Here is a 16810-nt window from a genome sequence, read left to right as displayed (position 1 = left end):
AGCGATGGCTTGATAAATATCGTACCGATCTTGCACCTTTTTATTCTCTGTCATACGGTCTTTGAGATTAAATTTAGCAAATTATTCAATTGCTATTAATTCATACGATAATTAAACTTGCCCAGCTGACTGAAGCGCACTTTTTGACACATAAGCGATCATATCACAAGAAATTTCAAATCGAACCGACGTCTTACGAAAAAATGAAATCAAATCTCGTAAATAGGCTTGAATTAGTAACCCCGCGTACGAATAACTTACAATTAGCTAGTGTGAGTCATGCAGCTAAGGAAGTGAAAGCCAATAAACCTTTGTTGTTCTGATCCTCTAATTGTAAATGTAGATCATTCGGGCCCCGCCAACATGGCTTCCTGGTTTCTGACATACACAAATATATACACTCAAGCGACCGTAGATATCTCGCACTTCCAAAATCAAACTTTCCAAGCATTTACTGGGAAATTTCGTTTCGCTACAACAAAGTAATCACAAACGAATGATGTATGTACCTCAGTAAAAAAAAAAGTCGAGTAAACTCACGTAAGGCTAATTTTTTCAGGCACTAGGATTCAGTCCTCTCAACGTACATATTTCTTGGATGCATTTTCATACTTATCATCACCAATTTCATATAATGATAAAGTTTAAGAAAAAAATTATGAGAATAATCTGATTTTGCATAAAAGCATTCACTACCTTCCGTTTACGAAGTTCACGCTTACTGCTCACTAAGAGGGTATCAGACCTCTGTATCATTGATTCTGCTCAAGCTTCTAGGGTTTTTTCATTGGCCTGAGATGTGAGGCCTGTCATATTCAATTTTAATAAATAGATTTCTCTTGGGTCCAATCGAAATTGATTATATCGGCACTTTGATAAGTAAAACGTCACAATGAATAGAGCCTGTGGTATATTTTTGCGTTGAATATCAATTTCCGTTGTCCTCAATTCAAGTTTCGACGACCAGATCTCATAAATTCCAATACTAACGGATACCAAAGCATGATAAAATGCAAATTCTTAATAATTTGATGTATCGTCAGTTAGCGAACAAATACCAGATAGGTAGAACTATTTATAGAACAGCTTTGCAATTGCAGCCAAAGAAACACCCTCTGAAGTTAAAACAACATCAGTTCTCTGGAGGTCCGATACTTTCCATGTGGGTCAAACAGAAGTATATTTTCAGAAATAGCAGAACTTACTTGGGCTGTTCAATTCAATCATCTCAACTGATCAAAATGGACCTATTTATTCAGCCAATGGTTCAACCAGTTGACTGACCAAAAATAGTTATTCGTTTACAATGGTTCAAGCCCTATTGGTCAACCGGACAATTCATTTTTACATATATCCATTTTAAACTGATTAAAAAATTAACTGATTACACTGTCGAAACATTTTGAACGGTTAACCGAACTCGGCTGGTTAAACAATTGAACTATTGGTTGATTAACCACGTTGGTCGATTGATCCGGTTAAACTGAACTACTTAGTAGCAGGCCTCAAATTTACTTTTGAGTACCTTTCTGTGGCGGAGAGTCCACTACCCTTTCAGGAATACTCGGGGTATGTCAAAGGTCTCACGCAGTCACAAGCTTTGCCACAAGGCGACATCAACTTGTCAAAATTTTCTAAATTACAAATTTATTTTGTTTTTTCACCAAAGTATGACATATTTTTAAAACTGTTGTGTCTCTGTTCCTTCTTTCAAATTCGGATATCGCACAGTCGCACCTGCAGTTAAAGTCCCAAATCAATTGCTTGGAGCACCATTGGGAACTGATGTTCAGCTAGAATGCTACGTGGAAGCGTTTCCCAACACGATAAATTATTGGCTGAAGCATCGCGGGGAAATGTTACTGGATGGGTGAGTACAATGAATTCGATACCAAAAGTTCGCAATTCAAGAAACCCGGTATATCATACAAATATAAATATAACTGATGTTTGAAGTGGTTGGAGTAAAATGTAAAACTTTCCTCGAAAAAGTAATGCGTCACCTCGCAATCTCCAAGCTCTGTTATGCTATATTGTATCGATAAAAATATTGTCCAACAAGTTCGAAATAAACAGAACAGACTAGTAGTGCATAATTTGATCAGGGTAACCAATGGAAATGGTTTACTTATTGTCAATTGATTACCTGCCAGTCACGCCTCACACTGAATCGGTCAAAGCTGTTTATTCGGACAATCAGCCACAAGCTTAGCTGACTCGACTGGTTCAAACGGCCTACGAGGTTAATTAACTAGTAGCGTGGCCTGACGGTCAAGCTTATTCGACCATCCGAACTGGCCAATCATTAAAAGGTGACTTAGACAGCTCAATTCTTTGAAGATATAGATTTTCTGCTTCGTGTGTACATTGAAGTCTCGGGATTTTCTTCACATCTGAAAAAATGCCTCTAAAAATATCGTAAAAATGACAGTACTACCGGTAAAACAGTAATGGCGTGTCTATGCACTCTGCCGCGTTCCGCACTGGCAGTGTTACATATTTTGACCAATCAAACATTTGCTATCCATCGTCAAGTTTCAAGTACCTATTGTAAAATAGTGTATTCATTTTTCGAGTCCTTAGTCGTCTGGTTGGACTACTCCTGGCGTTTCACGACCCTTGAATAGCAAGCGAGCAAGGCCCCAAGTGTTACATCCACGTGCAGTGCCTTTAGGAATTTAGAGAAACGCATGTCACGATGGCCCTTCAAGAGAAACTCGCATTAGTCGACCTCGTCGTCTAAACCAGAAAATTTCGGACAATGGTATATGTGGATGTGGCTTAAGATACCTCGGGCGAGGTTAGGAATAAAACTTCTAGCGGAAGGCCGGGCCCGACTTACCATTGCGGTCCCCGCTAAACTACCTTGGGTGTAGATTCGCCACGAGTTCGCGCTTCCGGATCTCGTTACCCCTTTCTCGGAGAAACATCTACGTTGGGTCCTCCACACTATCTCTACCCTCGTTTCCCCTCCTTAAAAGATCCTGGAATATATTCCAACCCCCATTACTCACCTTTTCCTTCAATCCTCAACCCCAGTAGGTCCCCGGATAGAGTCTAGTGGTAAAACGTTTGAAAAAAAAGGAAATTTTCGTAGGTATTCACGCCTTTCGCATATTTCACGTGAGATTTTTTCACCGAGACATTTTTGATAGGATCCCGATATATTACTGGCCAAACTTTGGTGTCAAAATTGAATAACTTTTGCACGAAAATTCTGTTATATTAAATTCCTTTGTTTGCTGGTTATGCTGATTTTTGATACAAGACGTAGGACAAAAACGAGTGTCATTACATCATACATAGCTGTTGGATATACTCACCAAGTACGTTGCTCTTGGAATTTTTTGATGTCACTACGCGTAACAGCGAGGTCCTACTTGACGATGTATCCTTGCTGAGAGATTCCACAATTGGCTACACCAATTTTGTGTGATTCGTTATTTATTTTCAAGTGTTTTCGATCCGCGAACTTTAATAACCACGTTGGTTTCACAACGCGTCAACCACCCCGGGTACAAACCTCAATCATGAGGTCTCGGGAAGACCAGCGCGAAATTTCCCAACCGGCTCTACCCGGTTCTGCTCTCGCATTTAATTACCCGATCACAATTACATTGGAAACACGATCCAACGTCATTTAATAATAAAATCGATTGTTATGAGCCTCGATTCGTCGAGTTGATAGCCCCACGTTCACACAGTTCACTGAATCACTCTCGCACACATAACGAGCCACTGTCAACAAAGACTCACGTGTTATCTCTTCCGAGTTTCAACTAATACTGATCCGATTTTGGATTCTTCTCCAAATTTTCGTCTCGCTCCCTCTCACGGGAATTTTCAGAACTTTGGACTGTACTGTCTTGTTGACCACTCGCCGTAGTGAGCGCGAGATTAGTGTACTTGGTTTCATTCCCACACACATCGTAGTATTATAATACGTTCTGTCCCTTTACTAATATCCAGCTGATCTATAGCGTTCGTTCACCCCCTCGCCTTATCTTACCTCTCTGTTATTACATATGGTTTCAAGTAATGTTCGTCCAAACTGTAGTGCTATCGAGTACACGTCTTAATTTTTCACACGTTCTCAGGTTGACATCGCGTTAAACGTCGGATTATAACTTAATAATCACATGGGGCAATAATGGGTCTGTGCTAACGGTCGATTACGAAATTATAGTTCATAAGGCACTAGTTTCAGCTGTTGTTTGCTGTCTGTGTATTGGTACGTGTCGCCAACAATCATCTTTTCACTGCGGTATTTGCTTTTTCGAACCAGTATGGAATTACACATTTTTTGACTTATCGTACGGTTTCTTAGTCCAACTGAAACACCTTAGCCGTGTATTAAGATATGTGTTTGACACCGTCCAAAATTGAGCGCAACTGCATTAAATTTTCCAATACAACTCTGTCACTTCATACCGTTACTTGACTATCATTGTGAAACCGTACTAATATCGACTATTATTTTATCATTATACAGGCCGAAGTACAACATAAGAGAAGATCGATCCGGTTACAGAGTACTGATGTGGTTGCTCATCAGGGGGTTCACTCAGGAAGATGTTGGTACTTACAATTGTGTATCAACCAATAGCCTTGGTAAAGCCGAAGGCACTTTGAGACTTTATGGTAAGCTTCACAAAGAAACTTGACGAATTCTTTTTTTAGTAACCAGCCACAATCCTTCGTCCAATATGCACGTCTTAATAAAAAGTTTTTGTTTTTTTCCACCCAAAACTGAAATGTTTCAAACACTTGACTTGTCTTGTGAAATATTCTCCGCTCGCATCAATTCAGTCTATGATCATGTAGAATACTTACGTATGCCATCCGTCTTATTACTGATGTGGGTGAGTGTCGTGTTCGTTTATTTCGCTCCAGATTCGATAACAACAAAATTTTTTGTACGTGGCTTAATTTTTGAATTAATCCATTTTTTCATTTATTTTTATATAATTTTTACCGCCGAACACTTACCTTTTATCGTATCGAACACATACCGCTTTACAAATTAACATAATTCCTAACCAGTCCCTTACAACTAATTCTTGGGCAAAACTCAACTCGTCTCTGTAGTCGAACTTTGCATGAAGAACACTTACGTTTTATGTCATGGGAGTTTCTATGTACAGATATTCGGTACAGTGACGTGTTCTCCTATCAGCCTAATTATAGCAGATTTATTCGTGGAACATTCAGGAAAAAAAGTTCTCAATGGTGCAACGTTTAAAGTTATCTTCTGCCAGAGACATGTCGATGATATATTTACATGTGTCGATAACCAACAATTAACTACATTTGTGAATGTTTTCAATATTTTTTATCCAAAACTCCAATTCACGCATGAGTATAAATTAAAAACTCCATCAGCTTTCCGGATATCCTTTTCTTTAACATGAACAATAAATGAAAATGTAGCTGGTTCACGAAACTTATTTGGTCTGCATATTACTTTAATTTTTCCACCAAACACCCGATGGATTATGAAATCAGTGTGGCCATAGGACTGTTCGATAGAACTGTTGTTTCATATTAGGCAAATTTTCTGTTGTTAATCTAACTCTTATACTTCTACTTCTGATTGGATTTATGTATTTCGTACTAACATTTTTATTGTTTGTTTTAGAAATCAAGATATTTGTTGATATCGGTAGACGGGGCAACGATGAGATCGCGATCTATGGAGGTTAGTACTTATTTAAGAGTTAATTTATTTATATTGAGACAGAACAATTTTCTTTTCACTGAAAAGTTCCACCCGACGCGGCTGGGTCCGAGCTGGGTCCGAAATCATTCATTCGTTATTTTTCATTGTTCTCTGCGAGTTAGTAATGACCGTCAGCATAATTTCTGTTGCGGACTTGTATTTGAAATTGGTTTACAAAATTTACATAAAATCACATTGGGCTTATCATCCTGACAATCAGAAAAATGATTTACATGAATATAAACTTGTTTAATGATTTATTTGAAATAATCGGAGTCCTGTCTCATTGCGCAAAGTAATGAAATTATAACAAGACTTCCCAAATCTCATCTTAAGTAAAATTTATTCCCCGTCTTTAAAATATTAGTCACATAAAAATTAAAATAATGTTACTAGATATATTCTATGAAGCGGTAGACGTTATTTTTTCACTTTACTTAACCGGTCTTGCAGAGAAAATGAGGTGCAATATGAGAACCTTGGTTAAAAATAATAATTCTATCGAAATTCTATAATTTCTATTAATATTCCAAATGTGTTTCAATCATGAACATACTGGAAATTAATGACATAAATAAAAGCCATAAAACAATTTCGTCTCCAATAATAACTCCACATTATGAAAAGAAATTTCTTCTGACGGAAAATTATCATCTTCCACAATTTTCCTGTCCGTGAAGGAAGGACATTGGAGAATTGCGAAAATTTGTTCGACAACAAGGCTAGATTATTCACTTCACTTTTATTTTCACTTCATATCAGGCGACCATGTCTGAAACGTATAAGAGCAGATGTTATTTGAAATATGAAACGTATACTCGCAAGCGTTTGTATCTTTTGAACAAACTTTACGTATATATTATGTATTTTACACTATTATGTAGAAAGTAGGATCAAAGTGCAGAGATACCTGTAGAATATGTGTGGGGTTTGTTTAATCTGTTTATTTATAGTAAAATAAAAATACTCTCAGGTAGCAGGGATGAAATTCAAGATATAAATATCAGAGAAACGTGGGATAAGAATGAGAATGTCAGACCGATTTTTATACCCTACATTTCATGAATACGTGTAACGGAGTTCAAAATTTCGGAGTGGCTAAACATTACTGAAATACAAGACTGCATTTTTTATGTTTCGTTGCTGGGTGAGATTTTGTGAAGTGAGCAAAGTATTAAAATGATTCAATGCTTCACGCAGTAATGCATTATCTAGCTCCGGATAATTTATTAATTTCTCATAATTTGTTCGATGTGTTTCAGGTTCAGCGGAAGCTGCGCGTGGCTCGGGTGCACTTCAGAGTGGATTGTGTTTGCGCACAGACTTTTCGCGTAGACTCAGCTTTGTGTTATGGTTCATATTACAAATGTTCAGGCGCTATTAAATGTGTACGTGGCATTGAAAACCGGAAACCGATAGTGAATCAACGGTGAACAATACATCACCTGATTGACAAGTGCCAAAATGACAATTGTTAATATAGTAATAGGAAAATACACGGACAAATGAATTGTCATGCCAAACAAAGACGTAGTTTTACAACGTCAAATTTAATAGTACAGCGTGAAGTGGAACGAACAAGATTAACGTTGATGTGAATCACTAGATCATCCAAATATTGTGTACAGAAATTTATGTGAACATCGACGTTCAACGGACTTACGTGAAAAAATGATAACTAAACATGTGAATGATGATTTACTAAATATACACAAGAACCCACCGTAACGGCAATATGATTCATAACTTTCGATTGTACAAATATTCTTGTTGAACGTGGCTTTAATAAACCAAATATGCACAGATCGGTTAACCAAACTATTACGTTATTGTAGTCGTACAGTACGGACTATGAATCATATTGTAATTTTGCAAGAAAATAAAAGAAAAAAAAAACAAAACAAATATGAGAAGTATTATTTTAAGAATTTATTTTGAACTATGTAAGTTTTTGAAAAGAAGCTATTCTACTCCTGAATCCTGGGAAATTAACTCTTTTGAAAATTCATTTCTGTAACGAATAAACGGAGAGTGGATTTTCTTTTACGACTTGATCAGTGGTTGTGTCACATAAATTTTACCCGGTTCGAATACCTGTCAAAATCCTGATTAATTTTTTTAATAATAGCAATAAGCAGATTGAGTGTAACGTACGACCGGCTTCGTTTGGAAAACAAAAGACGAAGATTTATGAAGAGGAAGGCTCGCACTAATTTGTTGTACAAATTTTAGGAAATGGATCACATGGAAGTAGACGTATATTTTTAAATTCACAATCAGACAAGTGCGTATGGATTATCACAGTAAACGACAATAATATTATAAATTTTGTGAACAAATCACCTACTCGGACAACTCAATCATCGCATTGTCGCATCAGCAGTTTATTGCCACGAGATTCAGATCACGAACCTCTCTTGCAGGTGAGTCCAAAGTTGATCTACACAAGTGAATCGACGAACTAGCAGCGTGGTTAAGCAATATCACACCAAAGGTGGGCAGAATGCTTATGTTAAATGGCCCCCCTCAGCCAAGTTGAGTTTCATCGTGGCACACCGACCAAGTCAACATGAAGGAAAACTCTTGAACAAATTCCAGTCTAAATCAAGAAAGCAACTGGCAATGACGAATGTTCTCAGAAGAAGGTACGCGCTTCGGTTTGTTTGTACTTTGCCACTAAAATAGACAGGGATCCGTTTTTTACCAGCCTGGTACAGGATCACTGAAACGTATTTCCACCAAGGTACCCGTTGACGGGCTACAAGGAAAATTGTTTGATATCCTCTTGGTGGCAGGCTTGTGAAAAGCAACGACTAGGTTGCGTAAAGACAGCCTTCCGAGTCACCTTTCCATCGAAACTCATCAAACTACCCTAGGATTGTTTTCGCGTTGTGTTATGGGATCCCTGCCACATCTCTGTGAACTTTTGATTGACAATATTTTTATCTGTGAATCGTCTGTTCATATTTGAAATATTAATCTTAGCCATACGGTTTGAGGGCCGCTATTATCTGGGAAGCTCATCTCCGCAGTGACAATATAAAAATACTTGTTCCTGTGATTATGCAGAATAGATAAACCTGTTAAGTACAAGAATTAATCTTTTCACATCGTCAATCCGGAGATGGTAAGCCTTTTTTGATAGTGGCTTTAGGTTTATAGTTGCCTAATTTATTAAATAAATAACGACGAGAATTCCACCCAATCCAAACTCCTGGCCATCAACCAAAAGTACTCTACTGCATGATGTCAGGATTCGTAGTAGAAAACCACCGCTAAAAATTAGTCCCAGGGGGCCAGCACTTTCTAGCATAATATGTCAGCATATGAGTTATCTCTAAAACAGAGCATAATTTCATGAACTTTGAAAAGTAGGTAGTATTCTCAGAGAGACAGACACTGCTGAAGTTCAAAGAAAAGTTTATTCAATAGGTCGGATAATAACCATCCAAGCCGAATTGCACGAATAAAATAATTCATGTTCCAGATCGCAGTAATCTTCCATGCAAAAAATTTTCCGTCGTATGAAAATGTGTCTTGACCTGCATATTTATACCACCCAAATCTCACTCCTCACCAATTTTAAGCATAGCTTCAGATCGCAAAGCATAGTTATTAAGATTTATCAAATACAGTCAAAGAAAATTGTAATGTACATCATACATATGTATGTGTGAGCTTTTTCGTACTAACGTTTCCTACCTTACCTCCTTTCTGGGACCCAGGGTGGTCAAACTGCGCTTACCGACAGCTGACCTACGAGAATTCAAATAGCATCACCTTTCATTCGGGTCTTTACCTCTGACCGATGAACAGTCGAATTGCATCACCATTTGTTTCAGATTTGGACCGTTAACCGAGAGCTGTATTGACGTTCTACTGACAGAGAATGAAAGTGCATAACGTTTCGTTGTAGGTTACTTACAATCGCTACATGAAGCCATGTTGACCTCTTACTGACAAGGGAAGTACCAGAGATCTGTTAACAACGGAGATATGAAGTGCGTTTCCATTTCATCATTTCATTTGGATTTCAATTGCCAAAGAAAGCCAAAAATCTTCAATTCGCTATGTTACCAACTGATTCCACACCAATCACTGATAAGGTGTGTTTTGTTTTCAATTTACAAATTTACCATCTTCTAGATTTTTTAAATTAAATTAACAACTGAAATAAACCCACGTCGGCACTACTCGTGAACGTTGATTCTTTTAACTAGAGAATACAATGTTTTTGTACCGTCTGGAAAGGTAATATATTGTAAAGGGTAAGTCAGCAAACATACCCAACGCTGTGAATTAAAAAAAAAAAAAAATGAAAAAAACAAATTACACAAAATAAGAGGGACTACAGAAAAAAATTCATGGAATAAATGTAGATCGCCAGGCAGGAATTTCCAATGAAACGAAATTGAATCAACATAATGAAATACCATGGAACGAAGTAAAATTAGATAAAGAATGTTACTCCGGGTGAAAGATTTACTCGACTATCGGTCGTTGCTGTCGCAAAAAGTTTGTAATTGTAAGTATGCCGGTATCCCCATTTATAGTTGACGATTGCAATCAACTCTACGAAAAGTCCGTGATTTCAGTTGAGAATTGTAATGAGTTCGAAAATGTGCGTCAATTGCACTTGAAAATTGTAACCAGGCGAAAAATAAATACCAATTACAATTTCTACTCGTAATTAGGAAGAAATTTAATACTCATCGGAAATGTAATTTGTTATGAGAAGAAAGTTGGATGAAAAGTACAATTGTGATGTTTGAGTAGACAAAATTTCGTTGCTAATTACAGATATGATTTGTGAATTATAAAAAAATTCGTGTTGAAATTCGCCAAAATTATGATGCTGATTACAATTGTATTTTGTAATTGTCAATCAATTCGGTTCACTCACAAATCAAATTAGCTTATTAAAAATTTCCCCAGCATAACGCGGAAGTGTCGAAAGCTAATGAAAAAGGTTTTTATGTCCTTCGTGGTAGCGGGGTTCAGTGCACTGTACCTGAAACACTTCGACCAGAACGTAAGCAGGTCAGGTCGTCTGCCTCAGTCAAAATCATCACACCGTGCCGCCAACATCGTACGTAAATAGCAGGGAAGCATAATGAGGTATAATATAATCAATATGCCTAATTATTTGCACGGTCTAGTGATGAATAGGATTTAATAATTAAACTGTTAATTTTCCAATCAATCGTAAATCAGTATTCCTTTTATTCAAAAAAGTTCACTTTGTCAGATTTCGTTTAATTCACCGTCGAAAATTGTCGTGCGCAAGAACTTATGGATTATATTTCCACAGAATCTGCTTTGTGTATAAATGTTTTTTCCGTACTACTTATCGACTATCTTTACTAGTGTAAGATAAGATTGCCTTGTATTTTCAACTCATGAATAATCGAATTTTTAATTTTTGACACTATATTATTAATGCGAAATAACTTATGAACGTGGTCGATGATAAAGAAATGTTAAGCGTAATTATCATCCTAACATTTTCAAGAAATATTAAAATTCAAACTGATAACCTCAAGCCTGTCCTATAAGAAGGTGAACGTAAAATATACAGTTTATTTCCACCTTGTGTTAGTTGATAAGTTTTACCTTGTCATGATATTAGCCGATTGTCTTGGAGCTGGTAGTCTCACAAATGGTAAAATCATTTCTGCGGTGAACATAAAGAAAATCAATTAATCCGGCCTTAAGATAAATCGTTTCAATAATTACTTGCCGATTGTTTGAAGCTGAATGCCTTATTCTCATTTTGTTTCAATTTTTTTTTTAGTACTAAAAGAATTATACTTCTTTGTGGCTGCAATTTGTTGTCAATTTAGCCCTTCTGTCTCACATGTTCTGAGTAAAATGGAAGAATCCTCGCGCTTTGTGTCTTCTTAACTTTTCAAGTAGCGAAAATTTTAGTAGTTGGTTTCACCCACTCGTCACGTAGTTGTTGAAAAGTTTGACTATACTTGCAAAATTCTGACAGATGTAGCGAAAATTCAGTTTTTCCAGTAATTCCCCTTTCCTTAGGAATTGTATTGAAAATTCATCACATTTAAAATAATCAGTTACAACTTTTGTCGGAATATTCCCAAGAATTTCTCACTGCCGTAATTCGTATCCACGTGCACAAATGTCTAAAACATTTCAAAGTTCATCAAAGGACGATTTTGGTAAGATTTAATGAAATTTCCTCACCTACGGTTCTTCTGGTTTGATAATTTTCCGCTTCGCTGTCAGGTCACCCACGCGAATATAATGTAACAGGAAATCCTTATAGTACGTTGAACCAGGAGTAACTGCAAACCAGTAGCATAGCCTTTTTTTCATTCTACTAAGCAAAACGTCAACTCCAAAGTGGCAACAAGGAGGATTGAGTATCCGCAGATTATATTCTATCCTTATAAAAAGATTCATTAAGCTCAGAAACAATTTCTGTGCGTGAACCATTCGAGCATTACATAATAGCGTATTAGAAAATAAGATTATTAAGAGTTTAAACAAGTTTACGCACAAAGGCGTCATTATCAAAACTTTTCAATCACGTTACGTCTGTGGTCTCTCATTGTCAGCAATCTGTAAATATTTCACAGAGTCATTGATTTTTCTGCACTGCTTTTACATCTTGGCATGCGTACGTTGAAATTGTTTTAACATAGGACAATACTGTAAGAAAATAGTATGATTTTCTCATAATACATAGGACTCTATAAATGTAAATTATTTATGTTATTATAGAATAGAGTACAGAACTTACTAATTGAAGAGAAATTAGGTTTCATGCTTTCTTTGAACGTCTCACTAACAAATAGTATTAAAAATTTCATACAGGCAAATGCTGGAAATTTTTCAACAATCACGGTAACAACGGTAAAGAACATTCTTTGGGAAAAATTGTTTGGTTTCGATAATAACACATCAGATTTCTATGTTTTCACTGTGCAAACACAGTTACGAAACTCGACGTTTTAATATTCGTACACTTCTCACGATTCATAAGCAATGAGTCCGCGATTCTAGGAACATAAAGAATATCGAATTCGAAAATAAAACTTTGTACGTGTTTTTCGAACCTCAAAAAAAAAATTCTTTCTTCACCTGTCAGACTAGACTTGCTCTTTAATATGCTCATAAAATATTCCGTATTGAGTAAGAAATTGGCAACCTTTCGAGCTGAAAATTTTACGAGCTTCAACAAAATAACCCGTATGCGTGATTCTCATTACCACTTATAGCTCTCCTTACAATGCATCAATAATTTAGTAACTTATACGAACAGATAACAATTACATAGTATTAAACCCAATCAATTTTAGATTCGCTCAAAATCAAGCTTCCAAAGTTTAAAAACTTGCATAAGTGAAAGAGAGACAGAAAAATACATTATACGTTTAGATATAGGTACAGCAGAATGAGTGAGTGAGTGACAAAAAGAGCAAAAGAGAGAGAGAGAGAGAGAAGTAAAGAAGGAAAGAGAGTTTCACAAAGTGAAATGGAGAGAGGACATGGCATGAGCTTCAGAAAATGTCTACTGATGTGACTGATATAAATGACTACACAATGTCGTTCTGGGTAGATTCACAGAACCGGATATTTGTATAATACCGCGGAAACGCGCAAGAACTATACTTGTCAGAGAAAATCAGTTACTCCGTTACTATTCAAAGCATAGTGGCGGCGGAAGGTGGGGGAGCAGTGTCATGTGCGAGCACCAGGGATCGAGGCCAATCCGATCTGTTCATGGATTGGCCGGATATGCCATACTTGTCTTCCCGTCCATTGTTTGTTTCGGTAAAAATTTCACACAGAATTTATGCAGTATCGGATTGGTACTCATTGTACTCACAAAAGTCAGCTACTTGACCCGTGGTGGTTATTTGGGGTGGTTCACACCCTACGCTAAATATTCAGCTCGTATTATACTATTTATAAAGAAAAACGGATTAATTTAATTTTTTTTTTCTCTTTTATAGAATATCATTTTTGAAATTTCTTAATTCTATCGTAATCGACTAAATACCAACACCTACACTTTTAAATAGGACGGAAATGCTGCTAACCTTTTGGGTTGGGTACATACTCGCATTGCACATGAGCACTGCAGCAGTGGGCGAGGCTTATGATATATCGCCGACTTCCACGTATCACTTATCAAATCATCCTGCGTGGTCCGGCTCGGCTCTTGAAGTTCGCAGCGTGAGCGGAGTTGGACACTTTGCAGCACCCGTGAATCCACACGAGGCAATCGATCATCGTAGAAACAGACGTGGGTTAGAAGAGTTCGAGACAGACCCAGAAAAGTATATCGAGGATCTATCCTTTGAAGATTTTCCACGCAGCCGCCGTGAGATGAAAGATGTTGAGGAATTTACCCGCTTTGAAGGTTGTTTAATCATTCTACTACTCACGCGTAAAGAGAGTTGTTAAAAAATCGATAATACACTATTTCACTGTTCCGCTCTTAGGTCTTATGAAGAAGCCAAGGGTCCGCAGAGACGCTGAACCAAATTTGGAGAAGGTGTCCAGTTCAAAAAGCGTCCGAGAAGCTCGACTTAACTCCCCTGAAACGTGGTCAAAGCAACCAATCTCCATCGAGCTTCGTCGGCATTCTAACGCTGATCAAACCTCCTTTGGAAAGGACATCCACGGGTCATCTGGTCACCACGTACCGAAAACTGACTTTGTTACCGGACACCGGCGTGACTTTTCCGAAAGCCGAGAATCGAGAGCAATGCCAGAACTCGCTAGATCGTATCAGGACTACGTACCATTGTTTCGGGAAAAGGTCAGGCAGCGTGATTTCGACGTGACGATTCCACGATATTATTACCCGGACCGTTTTGGGTCCGACCGAAGCATTGATGAGCGGAGACCTGCCAGTAGTACCCACTACTACAACCGATACAACGAAGAAGATGTCAGTCCATACGGAAGAGCTCACATTCAGTCGAAGCCCAAGAGAATAGTTTACTATGCACACCTTCCTGAAGTCGCTCGAAAGCCCGTTGATATTAGAAACAATCGCCATCTCTATGACGATGTCGTGCGTTCGCCACCCGAAGCTGTCGCTAGCTCTACGTCGTACAGTCGGGCACCAGGACACGTAGACAATAACAATTATCGTTACAGGATGTCCTATCCTTACGAAGCCTACCGACCGTACCAAAGATATGCTTACAGACGGCCGTACGATGCTCTATACCGATCGGAGATGAACGATGACCAGTATATGGATCATGCATCGCTGAGAGAAGAACTCCGATATCCAGAGCTTGAAGGTGGGAGTCTGGACCGAAAAGTTTATAGCAGGGTTTTCGATAGATCCGAGTCTACATTGCCATGGCCAGTGGAAATTGGGACCAAACTCCATATCAAGGATGACAAGAGAATTCCAGGACGTCGGATCTTTGGTCAGAATAATGATGACAATGGGTATGAGGTGAACGCTAAGATTCAGGCCGCTTTGAATTCGGATAATCCAAATACCGAGCGTCGCGAAAGCAGCAAATAGGTGTAGGACGTTCGACTGTTTCACGATAACCATTTTCATCAAAAGTCGATCATTTGATAACCGGGTGAAAATGGTGATTAGGGAATTCTAATACCTATAATACGGAGAAAATACCTGTTGGAATTTTTTGGTTAAATACATTGCGGTGAACTTTCATGTGTAAATTTCACATTTCCGGTAGTTGGTCGCCCTAACAAATAGCCGTTCTCGGAGTCTACCGCATGCACATTGAACTCTAGCAGACGACGGAGTGTACAGCCGCTAAGTATTCACTCTGTGCACTTGGGTACAATGAATCTGAGACGGCTAATTTTTTACACTAGACAGTTATGTTGGCAAGACAGAGAAACCTACAGCACCATAGTCGGTCGAGCGCGAAACAAAGTCGATCTGAATAAAATTAACATAACCCGTGACCGTCGAATCTAACCTTAGAATACCGCGGGGATAACGACTTGTTGGATTGACACGGTCATGGGTTACATTATGTTTATTGAGATTGACTTTGCTTTGCGCTCGGCCGACTGTAGCGCTGTAGATTTCTCTGTATTGCCAACATAACTGTCTAGTGTAAAAAATTAGCCGTCTCAGATTCATTGTCCCCAACTGTACATCTAATTATTCATAAGTACCGCTCTGCGAACTTGGATATAAGTAGAGCTGAAGGACAGTTAGAACCAAGCTAATTGTACCCCGTTTTGTTAGTTTTTGTTTTGCGGAGATACCCCTGACCAGTTGAATAGTTTATTTATTTTCTTAGTATAACTAAATCGTGTTTGTTTTTGTTTTATACCTCGCTCAAATACCGCTTCTTTCGTGAAATCAACTCTGGTCAAATTCGAGAAGATGATTTGGTGGAAAGAGGCATGACCATTTCCACACGGGGTATCCCGAGCCTGACCGCTGACCCGACCAGAACACCGTAACAGTTAAAGTCACATTCGCGGATGTAGTTTCAACTTGTCGAATACCGCAATTGAGGTAACTTTTACTCGAAAAAATTGCTTTCGAAATAATTACCGTCACGCATGTAAATCCAACAGGTTTTTGTTCAGTGTGTATGTGTCTTCAAGTTACCTTAAACGACCAGTTAATCAAGTTCTCTTGGTCAAAGTGAAATAAATATGACTGCTTCCATATTTCAATACTGTAATGCGTATACAATAGTAATGGTTAAATGGTTTCTATTATTATCACTATCGTCGTCGTCGTCGACGTTATTATTATTATTATTATTATTATTATTATTCATGGAAAGTCAACGGCAATTACCTAACAACCTAATTACTCAAATATCGCGAACTTGAGAAGAGTCGCCAACGTCAAAAGAATTAACAAATTATAGGATAGGTGAAGGAATATACGTATGAATGAGAAAAAAAAGGTGTAACAAACGTTTGAAAATGATGTGTGACTCACAGTTGAAGAGCTGTGGGTGAAGTAAAGAATATATTATAAGAAATTTGAAGATGTTGGACGTTTTTCCAAGGTTTCGAAGGATTGTCTACAATGCAAAATCTCCTGACAAATGTTTACAAATTGTTATAAAAAACGAGTGTAATATATACAAT

General features: G+C 37.7%; 2 protein-coding genes across 3 annotated transcripts in view; both read left to right on the top strand.

Moving 5' to 3' along the window:
- The window catches only part of LOC124180103 (lachesin-like), a 28102-nt gene extending 20354 nt beyond the window's left edge, over positions 1 to 7748 (top strand). The window contains exons 6-9 of one of the 2 annotated variants that reach the window (XM_046565185.1): positions 1744 to 1870; positions 4493 to 4641; positions 5639 to 5698; positions 6982 to 7748. In XM_046565185.1, coding sequence (XP_046421141.1) covers positions 1744 to 1870; positions 4493 to 4641; positions 5639 to 5698; positions 6982 to 7103 — 458 coding nt within the window. In that variant the 3' untranslated portion in view covers positions 7104 to 7748. Of the gene's footprint in view, positions 1 to 1731; positions 1871 to 4492; positions 4642 to 5638; positions 5699 to 6981 lie in introns of both variants that reach the window. The other variant, XM_046565184.1, reaches the window with a different exon arrangement.
- Positions 7749 to 10787: 3039 nt separating this feature from the next.
- LOC124179397 lies at positions 10788 to 15643 on the top strand. The gene is made up of 3 exons (XM_046563708.1): positions 10788 to 10837; positions 13771 to 14111; positions 14194 to 15643. The coding sequence occupies exons 1-3, from the start codon at positions 10833 to 10835 to the stop codon at positions 15237 to 15239; spliced, it is 1392 nt and encodes a 463-aa protein (XP_046419664.1). The 5' UTR covers positions 10788 to 10832; the 3' UTR covers positions 15240 to 15643.
- The last annotated feature ends 1167 nt before the right edge of the window (positions 15644 to 16810 follow it).

The sequence above is a fragment of the Neodiprion fabricii genome, chromosome 4 (genome assembly GCF_021155785.1).
Source record: "Neodiprion fabricii isolate iyNeoFabr1 chromosome 4, iyNeoFabr1.1, whole genome shotgun sequence".
Classification (NCBI taxonomy): Eukaryota; Metazoa; Arthropoda; class Insecta; order Hymenoptera; family Diprionidae; genus Neodiprion; species Neodiprion fabricii.
This window is presented reverse-complemented; position numbering and strand designations above follow the sequence as displayed.